Here is a 27,095-nt window from a genome sequence, read left to right on the forward strand (position 1 = left end):
TTGGAGGCAGAGGCAGGTAGTCATGGTGTTGGGTGATTACCAAGGTGGCCTGGTTAGAAGGTCCACCTTGATTTTCTGGAAATATTTCCCAGTTGTTTTAGAAGTTGTTGGACCATATGGCTCTCACCCTTTGACACATCCATCCATTTGTAACTCACATACAGAGTATAAGGCCCTTGCACCAGCTAAAATGTGAGTTCAGGTTTCCTTCCTGTGTGAAACACACCATGCCCCCTTATCCTTATCAACAAAAACTGGATCTGTCAAAATTGGGGCAGGGATTCCAAATTTTGGTCCCATCCGCCATTTTCAAAGGTTTGTGTCTCGTAAAATACAACCCAAAATATTTGTTCAATATCATTGCCATTTCCTCATTGCCCATAATAGTTTCTCCTGTCTCTGCTTCGAAGAGACCAATGTTTAGCTATTTTCTTCCTTTTTATGTTTCTAAAAACACTCTCAGTTCAGATTTTTTACTATTTTTGTAACATTTTAAATCTTTCCTCTTCATATATTACTATCCTAGAATCATAGAATCCTGGAATCCCAATAGTACAGAAAGAGGCTATTGAACCTGCACCAACACCAATCCCACCCAGGCCCGATCCCTGTTATCACATGTATTTACCAATCCTCCTGATACTGAGGGTTTATTTAGCATGGACACTTCTTTGGAGTTAACAATAACCTCCTGAGTAAGCTCTTTCAACCAGTGCAATTTAAAGGGATTAACTGTACGAAGGTTAGTTGCTGCTGACTCCTTCTGGCTGTTATTATCATTGGATCCAGGGGGACATATCTAAATGGATACAAAATTGGCTTCTTGGCAGAAGCCAGAAGGTGGTTGTAGAGGGTTGCTTTTCAAATGGAGGTCTGTGACCAGCGGTGTGTCTCAGGGATCAGTGCTGGGTCCACTGTTATTTGTCATTTATATTAATGATTTGGATGAGAATATAGGAGGCATGGTCAGTAAGTTTGCAGATGACACGGAGATTGGTGGCACAGTGGACAATGAAGAAAGTTATCCCCAATTGCAACGGGATCTTGATCAATTGGGCCAGTGGGCTGATGAATGGCAGATGGAGTTTAATTTACCCAAACGCAATGTGATGCATTTTGGGAGATTGAACCAGTGCAGGACTTACCCAGTTAATGGCAGGGTGTTGGGGAGAGTTATAGAACAAAGAGATCTCAGGGTACATGTTCACATCTCCTTGAAAGTCGAGTCACAGGTGGGCAGAGTGGTGAAGAAGGCATTCGGCATGTTTGGTTTCATTGGTCAGAACATTGAATACAGGAGTTGGGACGTCTTGTTGAAGTTGTATAAGACATTGGTAAGACCACATTTGGAATACTGTGTGCAGTTCTGGTCACCCTAATATAGAAAGGATATTATTAAACTAGGAAGAGTGTAGAAAAGATTTACTAGGATGCTACCGGGACTTGATGGTTTGGGTTATAAGGAGAGGTTGGATAGAATGAGGCTTTTTCCCCTGGAACGTAAGAGGCTAAGGGGTGATCTTATAGAGGTCTATAAAATAATGAGGGGCACAGATCAGCTAGATAGTCAATATCTTTTCCCAAAAGTAGGGGAGTCTAAAACTAGAGGGCCTAGGTTTAAGATGCAAGGGGAGAGATACAAAAGTGTCCAGAGAGACAATTGTTTAACACGGAGGGTGGTGAGTGTCTGGAACAAGCTGCCAGAGGTAGTAGTAGAGGCGGGTACAATGTTGTCTTTTAAAAAGCATTTAGATAGTTACATGGATAAGACGGGTATGGAGGGGTATGGGCCAAATATGGGCAAGTGGAATTAGCTTAGGGGTTTAAAAAAAAGGCGGTATGGACAAGTTGGGCCGAAGGGCCTGTTTCCATGCTATAAACCTCTATGATTTTATGATTCTATGACAAGTGTTTGGTGCTTCCTACAGTAATTTCAAGTTTCAAATATTTAAAGGAAATGTTGGCGCAGGTGGCAAAGGATTTCTTTTGACTTTGAAAACCTCAGAATTACGGAAAGGAAGGGAATACTGTTGATGATGAAGAATTCCTCAGTTTTGAGGTTCAAGGACAGAATAAGATGGAACAAGAGATGGCATGATAAAATATTTCTGGGATTTAGGGGAGTGGAGTTGCAGAGGAGAGAGGTAATTGTAAAATGTTATATTTTTGGAGGAATAGACGAAGATTTGTGAAAACATAATCATGGGATCGTCAATAGATTAGAGGAAGACATGCAATCAGCAGTAGCTCAGCTGGTAGCACTCTTGCCTCTGAGACAGAAGGTTCAAGGTTCAAATCCTACTCCAGGACCTGAGCACCCAAAGCAAGGTTGATGCTTTAGTGCAATGCCAAGGGACTGCTGCACTGCCAGAGGTGCTGATAGTCATGAAAGGCACTATATATAGGCAGTTTTGTTTGGATTATTCATCCAACAGTCTCATCTACTGGTCCTCTGAGAGCACCTCACTACTGATGCAGTGATAAATTGAGTGATGTTGAAAGAACGGCACAATCTTCAAATGTTAAGGCCCCGCGGGTATCAGCAGTATTTCAACAGGCTACAGTTTGCAAATTTCAAGGATTGCTTTAGTCCCAGATTTTGAAGAAAGGTTTGGACGTACCGTGAAATTTGTCAATAGCTTTTATTTTCTTTAGAACGTTTCTGATGCTCTGCGATTGGTTTTTCATTGGCAACACAATTCTCACTGGCAGTCCTTTCTTGCGGAGGACACTGGCCACTTTCGCAGCCGTGTCCACCCAAATGTCTTCACTTGATGAGATGATGGCTACATGGGCCCACCGAAAGTATCTCATTACAGTGAAGAGGACTCTGGTTGGAGGTGGTAGCGTTCGGGCAAATGTTGGGTAGTTTGTAGCATCATCGAGTTCATAGTTTACACAAGCCCATGAAAATACGATTCTGTTCCAATTTTTCCCCAGAAGGGAAGCAGCGTCACAGTAGCCTGGATTTGTTGGGCCGATGAATCCGGATGCCAGATCTGAATAGTCAAGAAAAGCAGCCAAAGCTTTGGAGGTCTGACAGTCTTCATTTAGTATCACGTAATCAAAGTGGTTGCCGAGGCTTAACGATGCATCCTTGTTGATTTGGTCTATAGCTAATTTAGCAGCGATATTTGGAAGAGCTTTGGCAAAAATGGGGTCGCATCTCCAGGGTCCTATGACTCCCACCTTGTATGTTCCACAACGCACTGAACACGGAAGTGTCAACACCACCAGAATGACACAAAGCAATAGCAAGGGTGACAAAGGAGCTGACACAAACTGTTGCTTTTTGATGTCAATCCGGATGGGATAGTTCGATATTTTCACTGTCTTGGAGTGGGAGCAGTGGATTAGCATGACTACCTCACAGCACTCCTGACCGTTCAGTTAGAAGGATCTATTTAGAACTTAATCCAGACTTTTTTGAAAGTGTTTCCAGAAATAGGTCCTGCAAAAATTAACAAAAATAGATTAAGGTTATTCTTCCTGTGAACGCCTTCACGACAGTCTGTGTTTTGTTGATAACTATTATGGTCCTGCTCCTCTTTATCCTTCAAAATCCAAATATATCACCCTACTCCCTACACAGCCTTCTTAATTTGGATACCTTCATGGGCAGCGCGGTGGCACAGCAGTTAGCACAGTTGCCTCAGAGTGCCAGGGACCTGGGGCAAGGGGGGTGCGGGTGGGTGGGTCTTTTAGGTCAGCCAGGGACCTGGGTTTAATTATGGACTCGGGTGTCTGTCTGCGTGGAGTTTGCACATTCTCCTCGTGTCTGCATGGGTCTCCTTTGGAGGCTACGGTTTCCTCCCACCGTCCAAAGATGTGTGGGTTAGGTGGATTGGCTTTGCTCAATTGCCCCTTAGTGTCAGGGAGACCAGCAGGATAAATGTGATTAAGGGGTTAGGACTGGGTAGGATTCTTGTTGGTGCAGGCTTGATGGGCCGAATGGCCACTTTCTGTAGGGATTCTATGATTCTATGCTGAAATTGATGGCAGATTCGGGACTGTCACGCTCCTGCTGTGAAGAGAAGCTCCCAGACAAAGCGTCCTAAATGTGGGAACCATTCTTAATGTATTGTAAACTTTAGGTCAGGGCATCTTCTTAAATGCATTTTCTAGGGGTGAGGCACCATGATGGATTGGAGAATTACACCTCAATATTCACTGCAACATTTCTTACATTAATATGTTCTTTTTTAAAATCTCAAAGCTATGAAAGTTTGTATTTCCCTCAGTTTTTTTTCTTCCCCCTTTAATTCTTGAAATTCAAGGTTAGGTTTCACCAAACAACTATCATTTGATTTATCTCCCCTTTCCTACATTTTTTTTTTACTTTTGTGGCATTCTGCACTTTTGACCGTTCATCAAGGTTTCTCACCAACACCTTAAGGCACTGGCTCAGTGCAGTGCACCACATAGCCTTCTATTGTCTCTGCACGGAACCCAACATCATTCTTTTCTCATGTTCTTTTGATAATTTGTATAAACTAAATTGGCTGGATAAATTTAAATTGGTACAACTTTGATCCATTTTGAAATCAGACCGAACCAGTTACAATTTCAATATTATCATTAAAATGACCTTCCGGTAAAAAGACAATTTCCAATTTACTCATTCTATAATAAGCACAGCACATCATTCTGCCTAATCTCTCACATCTCGCACAATTGAATGTACAGTGTGACTGAATGATCTTGCATTCTGTACAAGTAAAATGAACCATAAAATGGTCAGAGAAAGAAACAGATAGAGGAAAATTTGTATCATGACCTTAATGTGACAAGTTGAAGTAAATTGACAACTCAGGCTTATTAGAGTTATGTTCAATGCTGTACTAATATTTTTATTCTATTTACTGAAGCTAAGTTGCAACCCACTTGTACATTTGATTAAGCAAAGTTTGTTGTAACCATAGCAAGATCAGATTATTTCGCCAATCTCACAATCTAAAATCTATTTATTCATGTTGCAATGTGACTTTTAAAGTGGTGAATAAAATCTAAACTTACCGATTTTTAGGATGAAGAAATGAGAAGGTTACTTTCCCTCATTCTCGGTTTAACAAAGTCTTAGGTTATAGTGACTGATCTGATTAAGTCCAATCGCATCATCCTGCTTAGCACTTTTCACCTTTCAACATTAATATCATTCGTTCCTCCTTTTTTTCCTTCGCTAGATGTCAATTTTGACCGAACGTATCCAAAACCTTTACACGGAATATGTATTTATTTCCCAACAAGGTGTGGGGACAGACGGTTGCTAAGTGTTGGTGTTTTGGACAGTACAGGTTGCAGTATTGTGCCCAAGGAATTGTAAATCCTTTAAACTGACATGTAACAGAGCTGTGTATCCCAGTGACCTACATTCAATGATCTTAAGATTGTGTTTCAATTGTCCAGAAATGCTAAGTCCCAGTGCCAGTTTTACAGAGGGCGATTTCCAAGGAAAATTAGAGGGAAATGAATCAGGGCCACAAATTGATATAAATAGAAAAACAGTAAATAAGAAAAGGTTGAAATAAAACAGTAAGTAAATAGCTTGTGTATTTTACAGTATGCGCACAAACTTCCTGTGAATTTATTATTCACTGGCATAAATTAAATTTAAAAAAACACAACATTGTTGCTTCTTTCTTCCAGCTATTTACAACAATCACCATCCAATTTTGTTGCATAGGCAGCAGAATTCGCAGACCCTGGCCACAAGATGGTTCTAAGGAATAATTCTGAAACTTCTTTCCTAATTTGATGTCCACTTCGTCACTAAAGAAATTATAAGACCATAAGATGTAGGAGCAGAAACGGGCCATTCAGCCCATCAAGTTTGTTCCACCATTCAATGAGATCATGACTGATCTGATGTGATAATCCTCAACTCCGCTTTCCTGCCTTATCCCCTTAATCCTTAATTCCCAAACTGATTAAAAACGTGACTATTTCAACCTTGAACATAATTAACAACCCAGCCTCTACGGCCTTCTGTGGCAAAGAATCCCACAGATTCACTACCCTCTGAGAGAAGAAATTCCTCTTCATCTCTGTCTTAAATGGGTGACTGCTTAATCTGCAATTATGCCCTCTGCTCCTAGACTCTCCCACAAGGGCAAACAACCTCTCAGCATCTATCCTGTCAAGGCCTCTGAGAATCCTGTATGTCTCAATAAGGTTGCCTCTCATTCTTCTAAACCCCAGTGAGTACCGGCCCAACTGACTCAACCTCTCAACACTAATAAATAAACTTTAAAACTTTAAACTTTAAAAAGGTTAAACTTTTAAACTTTAAACTTGGTTGTAAATTGGATTAGACACTGGCTCAATGGAAGAAGCCAGAGAATGGTTGTGGAGGATTGCTTCTCTGAGTGGAGGCCTGTGACTAGTGGTGTGCATGATGTGGAGATGCCGGCGTTGGACTGGGGTAAACACAGTAAGAAGTCTGACAACACCAGGTTTAAGTCCAACCGATTTATTCAATAGTAAACCCACAAGCTTTCGGGGTTTGTCCCTTCGTCAGGTGAATGGAGAGTTCTGGCCTCAGACAGAGCATATAACAGCATGGACAGTTTACAGATTACTGATTAGAATGCGAATCTTTACAACTAACCTGCTATTCAAGTCTTAAAGAGGCCGACAATGTGAGTGGAAAGAGCATTAAGCACAGGTTAAAGAGATGTGTATTGTCTCCAGACAGTACAGTCAGTGGGGTTTTGCAAACCCAGGCAAGTCACGGGGGTTACAGATAGTGCGATATGAACCCAAGATCCCTGTTAAGACCGTCCTCATGTGTGCGGAACTTGGCTATCAGTCTCTGCTCAGCGACTCTGCGCTGTCGTGTGTCGTGAAGGCCGCCTTGGAGAATGCTTACCCGTAGGTCAGAGGCCGAATGCCGTGACCACTGAAGTGTTCACCAACAGGAAGGAAACAGTCTTGCCTGGTGAGCGATGTTCATTCATCTGTTGTCATAGCGTCTGCATGGTCTCCCCAATGTACCATGAAAGTAGAGGCATTGGTGGACTTTCTTAACAATAGTATTGCCATGGGGGGACCAGGACAGGTTGTTGGTGAGCTGGACACCGAAAAACTTGAAGCTCTCGACCGTTTCTACTTTGTCCCCGTTGATGTAGACAGGGGCATGTTCTCCTTTACGCTTCCTGAAGTCGATGACAATCTCCTTCATTTTGTTGACATTGAGGGAGAGATTATTGTTGCCGCAACAGTTCACCAGATTCTCTATCTCATTCCTGTTCAACAATGTTTGAGATCTGATCCACGATGGTGGTGTCATCAGTAAAACTAAAAATTGAGTTGGAGGGGAACTTGGCCACACAGTCATAGGCAATATAAGGAGTATAGTAGGAGGCTGAGAACACAGCCTTGTGGGGCACCGGTGTTGAGGATGATCGTGGAGGAGATGCTGTTGCCTATCTTACTTATTGTGGTCTGTGGGTTAGGAAGCTCAGGATACAATTGCAGAGGGAGGAGCCAAGGCCCAGGCCACAGAGTTGGAGATGAGTTTTGTAGGAATAATGGTGTTGAAGGCTGAACTGTAGTCAATAAATAGGAATCTGACATAAGTATCTTTGCTACCTTGGTGTTCTAGGGTTAAGTGCAGGGCCAGGGAGATGGTGCCTGCTGTGGTTCAATTCCAGGCTCAGGTGACTGCATGGGGTTTGCACTTCTCCTTGTGTCTGTGTGGATTTCTTCCCACATTCCAAAGATGCGCGGGTTAGGTTGATTGGCCATGGTAAATTGCCCTTTAATGTCATGGGGATTAGCAGGGTAAATAGGCAAGGTTAAGGGATAGGGCTTAGGTGGAACTGTTGTCGGTGTAGGCCTGATGGGCTGAGTGGCCTTCTTCTGCTGTGTAGGGATTCTATGATTTCCCCAAAAGGGTTAAACATTGTGGCTGTGAAGATAGGTGCATTGGCCAAGCCAAATTGCTCCTTAGTGTCCTGTGATGTGTAGATTAGTGGGATTAATGAGGCAAATATGTGGGGTTATGGGAATAGGGTGGATTTGTTGTTGGTGCAGACTCAATGGGCCAAATAGCCTCTTCTGTACTGTAGGAATTCTATGAAATGCTTAAAAATCTTCACCTGAATTCTTCCTCCGTGGCCTCCCCTAGATTGAAGAAGTGAATGAAAAGAAAAAGCTGCAAATGCAGAAAGGAGACAAAACATAAATCAATATCTGGAGAGAATAAAGATTGGGTTAGACCATTGTCTGGAAATGAATATGCTCCATCTTGCAGAAGTTACTCTTCATTAAATCACAACATTCTCACAGCCACAGAAGAATTTGTTGATTTGATTTTGATTTATTATCGTCACATGTATTAGTATACAGTGAAAAGTATTGTTTCTTGCGCGCTTTGCTAAATATTCTTTGCTAAATGCACCAAATTTCCCCTCATTCATTCAAACAAGGGCTTTGAAAGTTCCTCCCAGTCTCCTGTCATTTCCATCAGCGCCTGGAGAGGGCGCAGTCCAGGGCGGAACTGGAATCGCCGGGTGGAGTTTTCCCGGAAACCAGGCGGAAGGTTTATCGGCGCGGCACGCCGGAAGCGGAAGTTAGCTGGTGTGGCTGGAGGAAGCTCGGCGGGGTGCGGAGGGAAGGTGGCGGCGAGTTGGGGCCTGGGGCCTGGCCTGTGGCTGCTGCTGCTGCTGCCGCCTGATGGCCGGCTCTCTGGTGAGAGGGGGTCCGGGGTGTTAGTGTGTGTGTGTCCCCCCCCACCGCCCCAACCGCCCCCAGCCAGCCCGGCTCCGGCCCAGCGGGGATCATTGTCCCGGCCCACTTCCCCCCCCCCCCCCCCCCCTCAGGGAGCGGGGCTGCTGGGCATCAGAAATACAAACTCTCAGCAAGTCTGGCGGAACTCTGTGGAGAGAAACACCGACCATTCGCACCCACCCGCCTGTGTCCTGCCCACAGCTACCCCTGAACCTGCCCAGTGTTCCCAGCAGGGCCTGTCTCTTTCAAAGAGCTGCCATGGGCTGGAAGGGCCGCATGGCCTGTGTCGTATCGTGCTTTACATCTTTCCCATAGCATCGGCCATGCTCCAGTCTCCCTCAGTCTGACCCAACAGGCACCAGAGTGTGGCAACTAGGGGATTCTCACAGTAACTACATTGCAGTGTTAATGTCAGCCCATTTGTGGCACTAATAAATACATTTTGAAGTTTAGCATCCCCTTAGCAGGTGGCTGGTTCAGTGGACAACCTGCTCTTGGTAATCCAGTTTCTCCCCTACAACTGATTACAATAAAGTAAATCTCTTTCCCTCCTCTGCTCAACCCTGTGATTCTTTGATGCATGCAGCACGCTGGCGCGGTGGTTAGCACTGATGCCTGTCAGCAGCAGGGACCCTGGTTCAATTCCCAACTTGGGTCACTGTCTGTGCGGAGTCTGCACTTTATCTCTGTGTTTGCGGGATCTCTGGGTGCTCCGGTTTCCTCCCGCAGTCCGAAAGACATGCTGATCAGGTGCATTGGCCATCTAAATTCTACTCAGTGTACCCAATCAGGCATCAGCATGTGGGCGATTAGGGGATTTTCACAGTAACTTCATTGCAGTGTTAATGTATGCCTACTTGTGACACTAATGAATAAATTTAAATTGCATCTCATTGACCACAACTTGTAATGTAGCAGAACTGATTACAATGATTTTAGAGTAGCATTTGAATTTTATAAACACACGTATTTTATCAAAACATTGTGCATTTAAAAAAAACTTGTTTTTCAGGACTTCAAAACTCATGCAGACCAGGCGTGCAGGGCCGCAGATGAATTTGTCAACATTTATTATGATACAATGGACAAAAGGAGAAGGGTAAGTACCTTTGCATTTCCGTAGCTGTACACGGCTTTCCTTTTCTTGTTCATTCTGCACTTGAAGCTATTTTGACTGCGTTATGGGACAGGGAAGAGACAGCAGGGACAAGACCAGGAGAGAGAAAGTTGGAACAGGCATCTTCAGCTTCAACTCCAATAAAATGTTGTGACCATCTTTGTTAGTTACACAGAAGATGCAGTTTAAAATATGGGCGGTACAGTGGTTAGCCCTGCTGTCTCATTATGCCAGAGACCCAGGTTTGATTCATGGCTTGGGGTACTATCTGTGCAGAGTTTGCATGTTTTCCCCATGTCTGCATGGGTTTCCTCCAGCTGCTCCGGTTTCCTCCCGCAGTCCGAAAGGCATCCTGGTTTGGCACATTGAGCATTTTAAATTCTCCTTCAGTGTATGCCGGAGTGTGGCTACGAGGGAATTTTCACAGTAACTTCATTACAGTGCTAATGTAAGCCTACTTTTGATACGACTAAGTAAACTTAAATTTATATTCTGGGTTTCCATGGGGTTGTTTATGCTAACTCTAATTCTAGTGCAATAAATATGGTCATGCGTAGGCAGTTGCTTGAGGTTCTTTCACGTATATATAATCTCACCAGGCTTACCTTACCGTCTCTGACAGTCCAACAATTGCAAGGGGTACCGTGATTCCTGAGCTTTTATTTGAAGATTTAGTCTCGTAACACCTACAATATCTAACCAAAAGTTATAAACAGTCCTCTTACTACAGTCATGGGAGCAATTTCACCAGTGCATGGAACTTTTATTAAAAATACACTTTTTGATCTTCCCTGATTCTGTCCTCTGTTCGTTCTCATACTCATTTTCAGTTTAATTTTACATAAAATCTTCACTTTTATTTTTAACTTTGAACTCTGGAAAACGTTAGAAACACAGAAAGAAGGTAAGTTTAAACAATGTCTCATAGTCCATTCTAGTGCGAGGACCCTTGCCTTAAGAATAGGCACTTAAAACAGCTGAACAATGATCAGGTGATTTATTTTTTTAAATGATTTGTGCATTGTAGTTTCATCTTGTCTTGCTGCCAAAATGCAATGCCAGATCTCATCTTGCAAATGCTGCATCTCAATGAGTTACTTCATTGTCACCTCAAGGGATTGGGACTTGCTAAAATGAGCATCTGATCAGTAGCACCAAATATTTAGCATTTATTTAATTTGCCATTTGTCACATTGCATTAAGTTTTTGTCTTCAGCTTTTGATCACTGTATTTTCCTCCTGCATTTTAATTTTCCACAGGTATTGACCAAATTGTATCTGGACACAGCGACCTTAGTGTGGAACGGTAATGCAATATCGGGCCACCAAGCACTTGCTGAATTCTTTGAAATGTTGCCTTCTAGTGATTTCCAAGTAAACATGTTGGATTGCCAGCCAGTTCATGGTATGCTTCAGTTACACCTGAATTGAATCAAATATAACATGCTTTGAATTGTTAAATCCTAATAACTGCATCCGTATTAGTATTCTCAGAGTAGATTGGAGTTTTTTTTTTCCATTGGGTGGCAATGTGGCACAGTAGTTAGCACTACTGCCTCATAGCACAGGGACCTGGTTCAATTCGGCTGACTGTCTGTGTGGAGTTTGCACGTTCTCCCTTGTCTGCGTGGGTTTCCTCCAGGTACTCTGGTTTTCTCCCACAATCCAAAGATATACAGGTAAAGTTGATTGGCCCAACTAAATTGCCCCTTTGTGTCAGGGAGGTTAGCAGGGTAAATACATGGAGTTAAGGGGCTAGGGCCTGGGCTTGCTGTCAGTGCAGGCTTGATGGGCCAAATGGCTGCCTCCTGCGTTGTAGGGATTTTGATTTAAATCGTTTTACTATCTTTAACAACAAAAGCAACATGAAAAAGAGTTGGTCATGAATCTTATGATCTTTACTGCTGCATTTCTTTATCAATTTTCCCCTTCATCCACAGAAAAAGATCAATAACATTACATTTAGAAAAATTATTTGAAAAACACAAAACATTTTTTTTTCTCCTGTCCATGTTTTTTTTAGTTGTCCAACTTAGTTTCTGTTTCAAAAACAGAAAATGCTGTAAAATCTCAGCATCTGTGGGGAGAGAATGGAATAGAGTTCTGATGAAGGATCATCTTGACTCCGTGTTGGCTCTCCTCTCTCCACAGAAACTTTCAGACCTGCTGTGATTTTCCTGCATTTTCTGTTTTTATTTCAGATTCCAGCACCTACAGTATTTTGCCTTTATCTCATTTTCTGTTTGGTTAATAATATTTGTCTATTCTAAGAAAATTTGTGGGATTTTGTCTCCTCTGCCTTCTGGATTCAGTCATCGCTTTAAGAGAAGGCGTTGAAACGGAAAACATTGTTCTTTGACTGACTAGTTCATAACTCTGGTCAGCAGTTGATTTGGCTAATCTCAGATATTTAAGTGGATATTTGGTAGTACAGAACTTGAGTGTTGCTGAAAAAGTGACGTTTTTCATCAAAGTTTTTCATCTTGCACAGATCAGGGCAGTTCACAAGAATTCCAAATATAGAGCAACAATTCCTTTTATATTTGGTATTCGTGTGAATTATGCTGATGAGTGCAAGACAGCAAGCTTCAATGAAAAAGTCTCTCTTTTTCAGCAATGCATAAGATATATCAGTGTTGGTGCTTGTATTTAGTAACAGCAAAGGCTGCTTCATCAGTGCACTGGCTTTTGCATTGCAGCAGTGATTCAGTATAAATGACTAATTGTTTTACATTTGATGAGTTCATTTGCTTCTTGTAACAGGGTGATTACACACCATATAGCTCTCCACTGCACACTTCTAAGGTCTCTCCAAAACATACACTCCGTTGAGGGGATAGTGTTATCAAAATAAAATGCCCAAGGCAGCTTATTATGTTTGTACACAAGTGAACAATGGTTGTCACATCTAGCACCTTAATCTTTTCCTTTACAAATGACAGAGCAGCTTTTTCCCTGGATTTGAAACTGTCTGTAAAGATGAAAATGACAATAAGGATGGTACAGTCGTTAACACTTTTGCCTCAGTGCCAGGGACCCGGGTTCAATTTTGGTCTTGGTTATTGTGTGTAGTTTGCACGATCTTCCCGTAATTGCGTGCTTCAGTTTTCTCCCACAGTCCAAAAATGTGCGGGTTAGGTGGACTGGTCATGTCCCTAGTGTCAGGGTAAATATGAGGGGTTATGGGGATGGGACCTGAGTGGAATTGTTGTCAGTGCAGGCTCAATGGGCTTGTAGGGATGCACTGTAGGGATTCTAGGATTCATTGTATTTTTCTCTTCTCTGTCCCTGTACACTATCCTGAACATTTTTAGTTGTTGCGAATGAATTTGTCTATAAGGCATAGTGGGGGTTGTAAGCTTAATTATTTGTTTATTTTACAATACGCTCTTTGCACGTGGTAGGAGTTACCAATTACCAATGTATTAAAGATTGGATATCAAATACTTGTCTCCAATGGAAGTTTAGCTTTCTTTAAGAAGGGAGTGGGAAAATAAAATTAAAGCAAGGAACTAAAGTGGAGGCAAAACCAAGTCAATATTTCTATTATGTAAAATTCTTGTGTTCCAGCTATTGCTTTACAGAAAGATACATTCCATCCCTTTTTGTGTATCTAGCCATTGAGTTACTGTGTTAGCTTAGTAATTATTTTGAGGCTATTGGATGTGTTACTGATTCACCTGTTTGTAATGAAGTTTTTTTTGTTTGTCTCAATCTAGAGCAAGCCACTCAAGGACAGACCACCGTGCTGGTGGTCACTTGTGGAACGGTGAAATTTGAAGGAAATAAACAGCGATACTTTAACCAAAATTTCTTACTCACAGCACAAGTAACCCCACAAAATACAGTGTGGAAAATTGCAAGCGATTGCTTCCGCTTTCAGGACTGGGCCGGTTAACTCTCGCTTTTAATGGGAGGAGTAATTAAATCGACACTGCTTGGGTTTAAGTCTGTGGTAAACGGTGAAAGGATAAACAGCGCAGGAACTGCGTGAAGCATTGTGACCAGAGTAACGCAAAGAAGGGAAAAGAAAACTTGGATCATCCTCTTGTAGAGAAGCATAAAGCCAACACATCTCGTACTGATATTCAGTGTATGTTTTATAAATGATACTTGGCAAAGCCTGAGGTCTGTAAGCCATGGTTTCAATCTGAAATCTGACACTCTTTACTGTTTTCACTTTGTATACCTTGCTGTTTGAAATTGACTTCAGTAAACAATTGAATTACACCATGTTTGTGTGTTGCTCACACTTTAGATTCTCTATTAATGTCAGTGAGTTTTTCCTCCCACTCTAGTTTTCTGTCTATCTGTGCTGGGACATAGGACTAGAAATTGGATGTTTCGCAACTTGAGCCTTCTCTGTACATGGTTGCTGTGTTGCGGGTCACCCTTGGTACCATGTCCCAATGGGTATGTTGTGAGAATGAGTGTTGCTAATCATCTTGATCCTGATGTGGAGACGCCAGCGTGGACTGGGGTGGGCACAATAAGAAGTCTCCCAACACTGGGTTAAAGTCCAATAGGTCTGTTTGGAATTACGAGCTTTCGGAGTGCTGCTCCTTCATCGGGTGAGTTTTTTTAATTGGGGAACCGGGATGTTCACCTGATAAAGGAGCAACGTTCTGAAAGCTCATAATTCCAAATGAACCTGTTGGACTTGTTGATCCTGTTATTGTTCTCACTTGAATGAGGGGCACACTTTCTAGCAGTGTTTCAGTGGATAGCAAACAGGAGCAGCACGCGGGCTTATTTTTGTCACTGCCGAAGTACTGAGGTCAGTTGTAGTACTCATGTCTTCTCAAATGCAATGAGGTATAACAGCGCAGACAGGGAATTAAAACTAAGATGTCTCTATTTTGATCACTGTCAAATGCCCCTCTGCTGGTGTTCTGCTGGGTGAGATTGCTCCCGCTTAGTTCCATTCTTGGTTTATTGTAGCCAGAGAATCATTTGCAATGATTTTCCTTCTTGCTGTGTGCAGTGTTATCTCCCAAGGATCTATTCTCCTATATCTTATCTATGTGGTGCCTTTGGTGACATTGTCAGAAGGCATGGCATGTTGGACTGAGATGCAGTTGACCAAGTTACATGTCTTTATATCCAGTTGTGATTTATTCTGGTTTAACTAGCCAGTGGCGTGGTCATTGGATTGGAGTGAACATGATTCCAGCGAGCTGGGTGTTTAATAATCTTTCATGAGATGCAAAGACATCGAAATGCAGTTTCCAACAAAGTGCAGCAAGCAACCCAGACCACCATGAGAGTCTGGAGGAGAAAACCGCAACTCAATTACAAACTTTTAGCTGCACTCGGAGTTTTCCTGTCGCACCTGTAATGATGCCTGCCACTAGCAAGACCCAAAAATCCCGTTCATCCTCGTAACAATGAACATCTTTGTTTTTAAACACTTCATTTGAAAATAAGTCCAATCAGCACTAGGTTGCTCAGGTAATAATTTTCCCTGCTGGATTGACTGGAAACATAGTGGAGAAGCAATCTACTGTGAGACCATATGCTCTGAAATTTATTTTCTACTTAAACCTTTCCCCACTCATGCATGATGGCATAGTAGTTAACATTGCTATCTCAACACCAGGGACACAGGGTTCGATTTTCAGCTTGGGTCACTGTTTGTAAAATCTACACGTTCCCCTAGTGTCTATGTGGGTTTCCTTTGGGTGCTCCAGTTTCCTCCCACAGTCTGAAAGACGTGCTGGTTAGGTGCATTGGCCAAGCTAAATGCTTTATACGTGTACCTGAAAAGGTGCCAGAGTGTGGTAACCAGGGGATTTTCACAGTAACTTCATTGCAGTGTTAAGCTTACTTGTGACATTAAATTAACAATCCTTAAAACCAATCTCTGACAACCCCACCCCCAACATCTCTCTGAATCGGTATCTATGTGCTGTGTAAATATATGTTTGTTCATTTGAGGGGCAAATAAGGAGTTAGCTGGAAAGAAAGGTGGGATAGCTGGGCTGCTGTTAGGTGTGTCCATTATTGCCTCAGATTGTTGTATGGAATATATCAGCAACTTGGTGACAGGAACTCTAATTTTACAATATTAGAAATAAAGTCTACCTAGCCTAACTTTTCTAAACTCTAACAATAGAAGCAAAATATTATCAATCAAAACTTTCATTTATCAAAGAAAATGTAATAGCCTTTTTCCCAACAAAGGCAATTATTTGGTATCACTATAGTGATAGTGATCCTGAACCAATATTATTTTGTCATGGTGATACATACTGGTACTTTATACCAACCCTTGATGTGCTCCTCTTCCAGACACACAGCTGCTGTGCCATTACTAAGTCAATAATCCTTGTGATTCTCTGGTGAGAATGGCAGAGTTTTTATTTCCAATCACATAACTTAGGAGCTTTTACTAATTCATTCATAGCATTGTTGGAAAGGCTTGAGCTTATTTATTGCCCATTAGTTCTTAGCTGCCCTGAGAAGATGCTGGGCTTCCTTCAACCACTATGTAGCTGACTAGGCTGCATCAGAATGAACCACGTTCGACTGGAGTGACATATTGGCCAGAGATCCCACAAGGAATGTGATGAATTAACCGGATTTCTGATAATTTGACAAGTCACCTTTTCCTCCCAGAGTTTTAAAATTGAATTCACATTCTCAGATTGCTCAGTGGGACTGAAAGTCATTTTCTGGATCACTAGTGCAGTAACATAACCACCTGGAGGGCTGGTGGGGCAGTGGAAAGCATTCCTGAGTCAGTAGCTCTGAGTTTGAATCCCCACAGTAAAAGTCTCACAACACCAGGTTAGAGTCCAACCAGTTTATTTGATAGTAATCTCACAAGCTTTCGGAAACGGTGTTCCTTCGTCAGGTGTGTGGAAGGTTCGAAGGAATATCGTGGCCTGGGTGGGATTGTGGTCGGTGTAGACTTGATGGGACAAATGGCCTCTTTCTGCACTGTCGGATTTCTATGATTCTATCTCCTGGGGCTTCAGGATGTGTTGGAGGTCAGAAACTTTCAAATCCCACAGCTAATATCCAGGAGGGTATTTTGTTTTCCAAAATAATACTTTATTCATAAGAAAGGACATTACAACCATTCCAAAATCACCATCACACAAAAAGCAATAATATTCAGGTTCTTTACACACATCAAGTAACACTCTGAGATGCTTCAAAACAGTCAAAGAAACATTACCGACGTTTTATATTGGTCTTTACAAATGTTGCAAAGTTATTTTAAAGGTTGTTTACATGGAACAAGTTGCACTTTGAGGTGCTTCAGTGTAACTGAGAAGGCAGTGGGCACGGCACCACAGTGGCTGGTACTGCTGCCGCACAGCACCAGGGACCCAGGTTTGATTCCTGGTTTAGGTCACTGTCTGTGTGGAGTTTGCTTGTTCTCCCCATGTCTGTGTGGGTTTTCTCCAGGTGCTCTGGTTTCCTCCCACACTTCAAAGATGTACGGGTCGTTTTTACAGTTAAATTGCCCCGTAGTGTCAGGGGGCCTATTTAGGGTAAATGCATGAGGTTATGGGGATAGGATCTGGGTGGGATTGTGGTTTGTGCAGACTTGATGAGCTGAATGAACATGTAATAGTCACTGTATACATTCAGTGAGTCATTCAGCCCAAGTCAGTTCTGCTCCCCTCAGTTCACTATAGTTGAAAGACCTTAGACAGTGATCTTCCCCATTGCGTCTCTGCAGCAGTTATCCCAGCTTCAGTGCATCCCTCAGCAGGTTGTCCTGGGCTTTGGAATGTCTGCAACACACTAAAAGGGAGGACACCTGCCTCTGTCAAAGCTGAGAGTCAACACAGATCTCAAACGGCCAACAGAACCTCTAAAAGCAGATCGTCTACACTATTGTGTCATCAATGTCAGAATCACTGTCCCTCAGCATGATTTCAACAAAAAAGTGCCTGAAAGTGAAAAACAGCCTTAATGATGTGGTTGGAACTCTTCCTCAGAACTATCAATTCACACACTGATAGATTTGACTAACTGTTCAGCTTTTACCATACTTCAGTTTTCCAGCATTTTTTTCATGTACACATTAGGTTTTATATAAGAAATAGGAGCAGGAGTAGGCCATCTAGCCCCTTGAGCCTGCCCCGCCATTCAATAAGATCATGGCTGATCTGAAGTGGCTCAGTTCCACTTTCCTGCTTTCTCCCCATAACCCTTAATCCCCTTGCCTACCAAAAGCCTATTTACCCGCGTCTTAAATATGGGAGGTGGGTGTGAGTCGGATTTGCCAAAGAGCTTGATAATAATATCAAGCACTTTATTTTAAATATGAAGTGGAGATGTCGGCGTTGGGCTGGGCTGGGCACAGTATGAAGTCTCACAATACTAGGTTAAAGTCCAACAGGTTTATTTGGAATCACAAGCTTTTGGAGCGCTGCTCCTTCCTCAGCTATTTTAAATAGGATTTCTTTGATAAATGCAACCGTACAATCTACCTATACAGGTTTACTATTTCACATCTGGATTGAGATCATTTTAAATATGAGCCACTCGATCACATCACCTTCAAAATTAAGCATATTCCAGAAAGGAAAACTACCCTTTGTGCAGGTACAGTGCAGAAAAACTGTCAATATGATTATTAATGATTTCCCTTCACCTGAGGGTGAACATGGGAATTACTTGTATGTTTAAATGAGGCTGATATTGCACCGATTCATAGAATCGCTGTGGTGCAGAAGGGGGTCATTTGGCCCATTGAGTCTGCACCAGTTCTCTGGCATATCATTTTATCCAGCCCTATCCCTGAACTCCACATATTTACTCACCAATTCCTGTAACATTGGGCCACTAAAGGGCAATTTACCTTGGTCAATCCATCTAACCCTCACATCTTTGGACTGTGGGAGGAAACTGGAGCATCCAGAGGGAACCCACCAAGACACGGGGAGAACATGCAAACTCCACACAGACGATTACCCAAGGCCGGAATCGGACTCAGGTCCCTGGTGCTGTGAGGCAGCAGTGCTAACTACTGTGGCACTAGAGTCCACGCACCTTAAGCATATTCTGTTCCATCTTCTTCTGTGGAGAAAAAGGTACAGAAGTCTGAGGTCATGTACCAACCAACTCAAGAACTATTTCTTCCCTGCTGCCATCAGGCTTTTGAATGAACCCACCTCGCAGTAAGCTGATCATTCTCTGCACCCTAGCTGTGACTGTAACACTACATCCTGCCCTCCCTCCTTTTCTTCTCCCCTCGGTACTCCATGAACGGTATGCTTTCTATAGCGTGCAAGAAACAATACTTTTCACTGTATGCTAATATATATGACAATAATAAACCTAATCAAAATACATCTCGTTATAAATCTCTCTGCACCTTCCTGTTATCCTGAGGAAACAATCTTCACCTGGTTGAGGTTACTGTGCTTTGGAAGGTGGGCTCTATGTTGACACGGACTGCAATGTGGACATACCAACCTCAAAAAGATCCCTGAATTGCCTTTTTGCATCTTGTGATACGTTCCAAAGGGTTATTGAACTTCACACAACAGTTCCCACGCGCTAAGCTTCAAAAAGCAGCAAAAACTAAGCAGGCACAAACAGTTGCTAATATTTGGTGCAGAAATGCTGTTTTCTTTTTAAAAAAAACGACGCGCAGAGAAAAATGATAAAACAATAGTTTTCAAAACGATTTCAGTATCTGTCCTCTGAGTTGCGGCTGTCTTTTTCTCCCTCCTTGGGTCTGGTGCAGGTCTCTCCAGGGTGGGACTTGGCTGTGTTAGAGCGAGTGTAAGCCAGAATCAATCCTCCCGTTAGGAAGGCGTAAAAAGCCATAACCAGAAGGATGTAGAGATAGGCGTGCCTCCTGTCCTTCCCACTGGCAGCTTTCTCTGTGCAGGTGAGATTGGCAAGATGTGCCGATGATCTGTTCAACTGGGTTAAAAGTCCTTGCAACTGAGCCACCAGCTGGTTATAATGCGAGGAGTTCATGGCTATGCCACACCTGTAGACTGCACGGGGGAGAGAGGCTTGATTCTTTCTAACACAGACTGTCCTTAATCCGACAGGATACAGACTCCTTAAAACATCCAAAAGCGCCACGTCAGGTCTTAATTTAAAAAACAATATAGCTGGCTGCTCCTAGATAAACTGTCCCTCTCCAACTGCCATCGGATGTCTGATCTCTCTGCAACAGGAATAAAACAAATCAGCGTCATTAGGAGATTCCACCTCCCACCCCCAGCATCACATCTGTTACCAAAGCTCAGCAAACACAGCCAGTGTATCCAGATAGATTCAAACGTATCAATCATTGAATCCCTGCAGAAGGAGGCCATTGAGCCCATTCAGTCTACATGGACTCCCCAACAGGGCATCAGACCCAGGCTCTATTCCTACAGTTCTAATAATCCCCCCCTAACCTTGAGACAGTAAGGGACAATTTAGCATGGGCAATCCCACCTAACCTCTGGGAGGGAACCATAGCACCAGGAGAAAACCCAAGCAGACACAGGGAGAATGTGCAACCGCCACACAGATAGTTACCCAAGGCTGGGAGTGAACCCGGGTCTTTGGCGTTGTGAAGCAACAGTGCTAACCACTGTGCCACCAGAGATCAGCCCCAGAGATCCAGGTTCAATTCCGGCCTCGGGTCACTGTCTGTGTGGAGTTTCCACATTCTTTCTGTATCTGCGTGGGTTTCCTCCGGGTGCTCTGGTTTCCTCCCACAATCCAAAGATGTACTTGTTAGCTTGATTGGCCACACTAAATTGACCCTAGTGTCAGGGGGGCTAACAGGGTAAATGCGATGGGTTACAGGAGAAGGGCCTGGGTGGGATTGTGGTCAGTACAGACTCGATGGGTCAAATGGCCTCCTTCTGTACTGTAGGGATTCGATGATGAAAAGCTGACAACAGCACACTGAGGTGCCGTGAGGGTTTAGTCATTGCAAGTGTTAAATTATTCTTTTTTGGAGAGCCTGTTACGCAGAAATGTTTTTGGACTTTCCACTGACTTCTGGAAGGTGTGATACCTCAATTAGTCTTGTTATTGCAAGACTGCTAATAAAGAGGGAAAAAAAGTAAAATGAGACTTATCCAGTTATTCCTTAGCACATTCAATACTACTGGAAGTTGAGAATGTTTGAAATTATAATCAATAATGCATTTACTATGTTAAAGTGCAATCTAACAAAGATGAAGTTTCCTAACGTTGCAGTTCTGTTTCTCTGTAGTTAGTAAAGAGACTGAATGCTATTTAAGTCAGTATTTCTTTGCAGTTAAATCCCTTCTTGTCTTCAAAGATCTGGGTTGTGTCATCAACTGTGAAAACAGAAACGAACGCTTGCGCTAAAGCTAAAAGCAGATAAGGGAGATTCTAGATATGCACTTTCAATGACAAGGTATTAAAGACTATGGGCCAAGGGTGGCATGGTGGCACTGCTGCCTCGCAGTGCCAGGGACCAGGGTACAATTCTGGCCTCGTGTGACTGTGTGGAGTTTGCAAATTCTCCTCGTGTCTGCATGGGTTTCCTCCAGGTGCTCCAGTTTCCTCTCACACTCCAAAGCTGTGTGGGTTAAGTTAATTGGCCAGGCTAAATTGCCCCTTTGTGTCAGGGGGATGAGCAGGGTAAATATGGGGGGGTGTTTACAGAGATAGGGTCTGGATGGGATTGCTGTGCAGGTTCAATGGGCTGAATGGCCTCCTTCTGCTCTGTAGGAATTCTATGATTCTAGGAAGTGCTGGAAAATGGATTAGAATAGTTGGGTAGTTTGTCTTTGACTGGCACAGACTCAGTGGGCTGAAGGGCCTTTTTCTGTGCTGTATACCTCTATGATTCTAAGACCTGTGCCTCAACTCAAAACATGCAGAGCCTATGATTGGATGGAGTTTTCCAAAGCCCCCTCTATCTTTTTTGACCATATTTTAGGGCGGATGAGGGGGTGATCGGTCATTTACGGTGAAGGACAAGAAGGCCACAGACTGGTGCACAAGTGTGCGTGACTCACTGATATGAGGAATGGGCCCCATCTTATACCTGAGGATCAATGGAATGATGTATTCCTTGTAAACTGCTACCTATTTACTATAATAGTGGATGGTCTACTCTGAAGGAACCTTGAATATATTATTGCAGACATCTGTGCTCCGTTTGTACTGATGAATTTGTACTGAAGTATCAATCTCCACTTTGTAGGATAGAACACTTTGTGCTAATTCAAGTTCAGTCACATTCATTTTTCATTTGATGGAAGAATGCCGCAATTACACTGTTTGCTCAGTTATACCTGCATTCCATTTCCCTTTATTATTTGACCTGGAGATATTCTACTTACTGATTTCTTTGTTGTTTCATTTTAAAGGCTGTCACTTAAATTACCAAGTTTGTTCAAGAAAAGTTTACAGTCCAATGTGGTCACAATTTCCATTTTCCATGAAGAAATTGGCAGCATACTTGGTTTGGAGATTCTTCTGTAGCCAAACTGGGAAAACTTTGTTTTATTTTCAGCAATATGTGCCTCTTCATTGGTATCTGTAAACTTCATCCCTCAATTTATGCAATGTTCCTTATTCCTACAACGCTCTGCTCTCATCCAGTCCTAGAATCCATAGAGTCCCTACAGAACAGAAGGAGGCCATTCAGCCCATCGAGTCTGAACCCACCACAATTCCACCCAGGCCCTAATGCTGTAACCTCTCACATTTTCCCTGTTAATCCTTCTGACATTAACCCTTAATGTAGTGTGGCCAATCCACCTTAGCTGCACATCTTTGGACTGTGGAAGGAAACCGGAGCACCAGCAAAAACCCCACATAGACACAGGGAGAATGTGCAAACTCCACACAGAAAGCGACTGGAGGGTGGAATTGAACCTGGGTCCCTGGCTCTGTGACACAGCAGTGTTAACCACATTGCAGCTCTCCTGGCCCTTCTCACATTCCAGATTTTAACAGGTCCACCATTGGCACTAGCCGTGCCGTCGGCTGTGCAGGTAGCAAATTCTGGCATTCCCTCCTTAAACATACTTTGGTAAGAGTCCTGCGAAGTCGTTTGGCCATTAAATAAAATTTATAAATGTAAGGTGTGGTTTACTGATGATTTGGAATTTTCCCAGGAAGTCCATAGTTTCTACATTTCATTAAAAACAGATTTCAATCATTTAGTTTCAGCGCACTCAGCACCTTCCCCACCCGACATGAACCACACACTACAAACCTTTGTTTTGGATACAGCGATATCAAAAATGAAATTTAAATTAAGTATATTTCCTATTCTACAGAAGGAAAAGTGTCAAACAAAGATTCTAACCAACGTTGGTGTTTTGAGAAGGCAAGGACAATTAATACAATTCTCCTTCCCAAACAACAATTGATGTATCTAACCTGGTGGTACAAGCTTCACTGGGCGGCACAGTAGCGCAGTGGTTAGCACTGCTGCTTCACAGCTCCAGGGACCTGGGTTCGATTCCTGGCTCGGGTCACTGTCTGTGTGGAGTTTGCACATTCTCCCTGTGTCTGTGTGGGTTTCCTCCCACAGTCCAAAGATGTGCAGGTTAGGTTGATTGGCTAAGCTAAAATTGCCCCTTAGTGTCCTAAGATGCTTAGGTTAGAGGGATTAGCGGGTATAATATGTAGGGATATGGTGGTAGAGCCTGGGTGGGATTGTGGTCAGTGCAGACTGGAAGGGCCTCTTTCTGCACTGTAGAGTTCTATGATTCTTACCTTCACCAACAGAGAGTGAAAAACACTGTATATCAGCGAGCGTGTAACATTGCCAAATAACTTACTGCTGTATTGTTCTGACAAGACACATCTGGTTACATCTTACCCGATTGCAGATGCAGCAAAACTCAGTCACTAATTGAATTCATGAGCTTTCACCAGGGAGGACAACAAATGAAAGAGCTTAGGCAGCCAAATTTTTTGTTTGTAAATTAGGTTCCACAGCAGCTGAATATGATGCAGATTAAACTCACAAGAGGAAAGTTAGAGATCTGTCACTTGGCACCTTACTTTTGGAGCTATTCCAATAAAATAAAAATGTAATTTGTGTTTCTCTCCCCACTCTTTTTAATGACTAACCGCTATAAATGTGGATAAGCCATGTTGCTCAACACCAGCACTAGTGAGTCAGAGTTAACTATAGCAGCATAGAGGTTAGCATTGCTGTCTCACAGCATCAGGGACACAGGTTCAATTCCAGTCCTTGGATGTCTGTGTGGAATTTGTTTGTTCACCCCATGGCTGTGTGGGTTTCTTCCAGGTCCTCCTCTTCCCTTCCACAGTCCAATGATGTGCAGGCTAGGTAGATTGGCTATGCTAAGTTGCTCCAAAATGTCCCAAGGTGTGTAGGTTAGGTGAATTAGCTATGGTAAATGCATGGGGATAGGACTAGTAGGTGGGTCTGAGGGAAATATTCTGTTGGGAGTGTCAGCACAGACTCAAAGGGCTAAATGTAGGGTTTCTATGGTCCTAAGCCTTTAACATGGTAAAACTTCCAAAGACGTTTTTGGGCAGCAAGATGCCACAGTGGTTAGCACTGCTGCCTCAGAACACCAGGGACCCAAGTTCAATTCCGGCCTTGTGCAATTGTCTGTGTGGAGTTTACACATTCTCCCCATGTCTGCATGGGTTTCCGCTGGGTGTTGCCTCCTACAGTCCAAAGATGTCTGGATTGACCATAGTAAATTGTCCCTTAGCAGCAGGGGCATTAGCAGGGTAAATACATGGGGTTACAGGGATAGGGCCTGGATGGGATTGTTGTCAGTGCAGGGCTGATAGAATCTTTGCACTCCAGAAAGGCTCACTGAAACCAGAGATCAATAGACAAAAACAGAAAATGTTGGTAAAGATCAACAGGTCTGGCAGCATCCTTGGAGAGAGAAACAGTCAACAATTTGAATCTGTATGACTCTTTATAGGTTTTAGTTTCAGTCTACAAATATGGACCATTGGGACAACTGGAGAAGCTAATAGTCATTTCATTTAAGGAATCAATCAACTGTTTGCTCAATTGCCATGAGCTCAAAGACCCAACATTAAAAATTTCCTTCACTGCAGAACAGAACAATGCAGAATGGTTAAATACAGAGGGATTAAAACTTTGTTGTTTTTCTTTAAATGTATTTTGTCCTGTGCTGATTTCTGTTGGGGCACAGTTCCGTAGGTCCTAGACATCTTTCAGCATCATGTAGTGGCTTAGATAATGGGTGCAGACAGCGTAGTCCACCATAGCATTGGTAATGGTAGGAAACTGGACCAGAAATCATCCCACCACAGCAACGTGAAAAGGAAGGAAATACGTCCAAAATATATAGGCTAGCATTAGAAAAACTGACCATAAAACTTAGAATCACTAGTGCAAAAAGAGGCCATTCAGCCCATCAAGCCTGCACTGATGACAATTCCACCGAGATCCTGCTCCCCTTCACCCCACACACTTAACCTGCTAAATCCCTCTGACACTAAGGGGCAATTTAGCATGGCCAATCCACCTAACCTACACATCTTTGGCAAGTGGGAGGAATGATGTGGATATGCCGGCGTTGGACTGGGGTAAACACAGTAAAAAGTCTGACAACACCGTGTTTAAGTCCACCCGATTTAAAATGCATCTCTGTAAAAACTTGATGTCTGTGTCGGTTGGGACTTAAACCTGGTGTTGTCAGACTTTTTACAAGTGGGAGGAAACCAGAGCACCCAGATGAAAGCCACACCTTCACAGGAAGAATGTGTAAACTCCAGAGTGACCAGAGCTGTGAAGCAGCAGTGCTAACTACTGTACCATTGTATCTATCCCATACAAACTTGCTAGAACTTAATAAGTAATTCAGCAGTCTGTCTCATCCATTAGATCACTTGCACCTTAACTCCATTGACTTCTTACTGCATTATCTCTGATTATCCTCATCTAAAAACAAAATCCATTAACTTAAGTTTAATCTTGACGTCCACAAGGATAGATTTTCACCAGCTTCCGATTTTGCTCTTAAATGGCTCAACTTTAACGTTGTATCCTCTTGTTCTGAAGCCACTCAATAGTTTTTCTGTATCCATCCTCTACACATGTAAGAAACCAGAGACACCTACCCAATCTGACTTCAGTCCCACATTAAGTGATTGACTCATAAATACCACCTGAAGTTGTCTTGCGAGTCATTTTATTCTCAAGAGCCACTAGAAATTGAAGAAGCACTGCTGCCTCACAGCGCCAGGGAGCCAGGTTTGATTCCCTGTTTGGGTCACTGTCTGTGTGCAGTCTACACATTCTCCCTGTGTCTGTGTGGGTTTCCTCCAGGTGTAGTTTCCTCCCCCGCCACCACATTCTGAAAGTGTTGGTTAGGCCATGGTAAATTCACCCTCAGTGTACCCAAACAGATGTTGGACTGTGGCGAATAGAGGATTTTCCACAGCAACTTCATTGCAGTGTTAATGTAAACCTACTTGTGACTAATAATCTTTAGTCACAAGAAAGACAGCCACTCGAGGATTGCCCGCAGGCACTCCGAGCCCATTCCTGTTCTAACCCACTGTTGTAACAGGTGGTAACTAGAAGCAGAACCAGTGAGTAATTACCCCTCCTTCCTAACTCGATGGTGTTCAACCCAGTTGTCTCCAGTTGAGATGAGTCAACTCAAGATTATATGCTACGCCTGGTACCTTCTGTTCCGTAAATATTACATTGCAACTGTACAAGACATTGGTCCAGCCACAGTTGGAGCATTGTGTACAATTCTGGTCACCTTGTAATCAAAAGGATGCAGAAATGAGTTACAGGGATGTTGTGGGGACTGGAATGTTTGAATTATAAAAGGGGAAGCTGGGACATTTTTCTTCTCTGGAGCATAGAGGTTAATAAAATCACCAGGGGTATAGGCAAGGTGAATGAAATGAAGTTGAGGAGTCCAAAACTAGAAAGTATAGGTTTAAGATGGAGGGGTAAGATGAAGGATTTAAACGGGACCTGAGGGGCAACTTTTTCCACACAGAGGGCAATGTGTATCTGGAATGACCTGCCAGAGAAGGTGGTAGAGGCAGATACAACATTTAAAAGACATGGATAGGAAAGGTTTAGAGGAATACCAGCCGAACACAGACAAATGGGACTAGTCCAGTTTAGGAAACCTGGTTGGGTTGGACAAGTTGGACAGAAGTTCCTCTTTCCGTGCTGTACATCTCGGAGTCTTTTCCAGCGTGGCCACAGTGATAGAAAGTCCCATATCAAGGTGCATCGCACAATGAATACTTCCAACAAGAACCTCAGAATAAAACAGCAACTAAAGTGATG

General features: G+C 43.0%; 2 protein-coding genes across 2 annotated transcripts in view; one reads left to right on the forward strand and one right to left on the reverse strand.

Annotated features, from left to right (window-relative positions):
* LOC145342388 (retinal guanylyl cyclase 2-like) overlaps positions 1-5,333 on the reverse strand; it is a 48,000-nt gene extending 42,667 nt beyond the window's left edge. Inside the window, exons 1-2 of the mRNA XM_080187926.1 lie at positions 5,017-5,333; positions 2,622-3,451 (exon numbers count right to left, since the gene is read on the reverse strand). Of these exons, the coding sequence (XP_080044052.1) occupies positions 2,622-3,360 (739 nt within the window). The 5' untranslated portion in view covers positions 3,361-3,451; positions 5,017-5,333. The remainder of the gene's footprint in view (positions 1-2,621; positions 3,452-5,016) is intronic.
* A 3,251-nt stretch (positions 5,334-8,584) lies between these two features.
* On the forward strand, positions 8,585-14,077 carry nxt2 (nuclear transport factor 2-like export factor 2). Its single transcript, XM_080188278.1, has 4 exons — positions 8,585-8,691; positions 9,743-9,829; positions 11,108-11,252; positions 13,567-14,077. The coding sequence occupies exons 1-4, from the start codon at positions 8,677-8,679 to the stop codon at positions 13,743-13,745; spliced, it is 426 nt and encodes a 141-aa protein (XP_080044404.1). The 5' UTR covers positions 8,585-8,676; the 3' UTR covers positions 13,746-14,077.
* Positions 14,078-27,095: the final 13,018 nt, after the last annotated feature.

The sequence above is a fragment of the Carcharhinus amblyrhynchos genome, chromosome 4 (assembly GCF_965287045.1).
Source record: "Carcharhinus amblyrhynchos chromosome 4, sCarAmb.v2.hapA, whole genome shotgun sequence".
NCBI lineage: Eukaryota > Metazoa > Chordata > Chondrichthyes > Carcharhiniformes > Carcharhinidae > Carcharhinus > Carcharhinus amblyrhynchos.

Bases quoted from the DNA above. Each gene is read 5' to 3' on its own strand.
- nxt2 (XM_080188278.1), top strand. The intron at 9,830-11,107 runs GTAAGTACCTTT...AATTTTCCACAG, and splicing joins CAATGGACAAAAGGAGAAGG to GTATTGACCAAATTGTATCT. The intron at 11,253-13,566 runs GTATGCTTCAGT...GTCTCAATCTAG, and splicing joins GGATTGCCAGCCAGTTCATG to AGCAAGCCACTCAAGGACAG.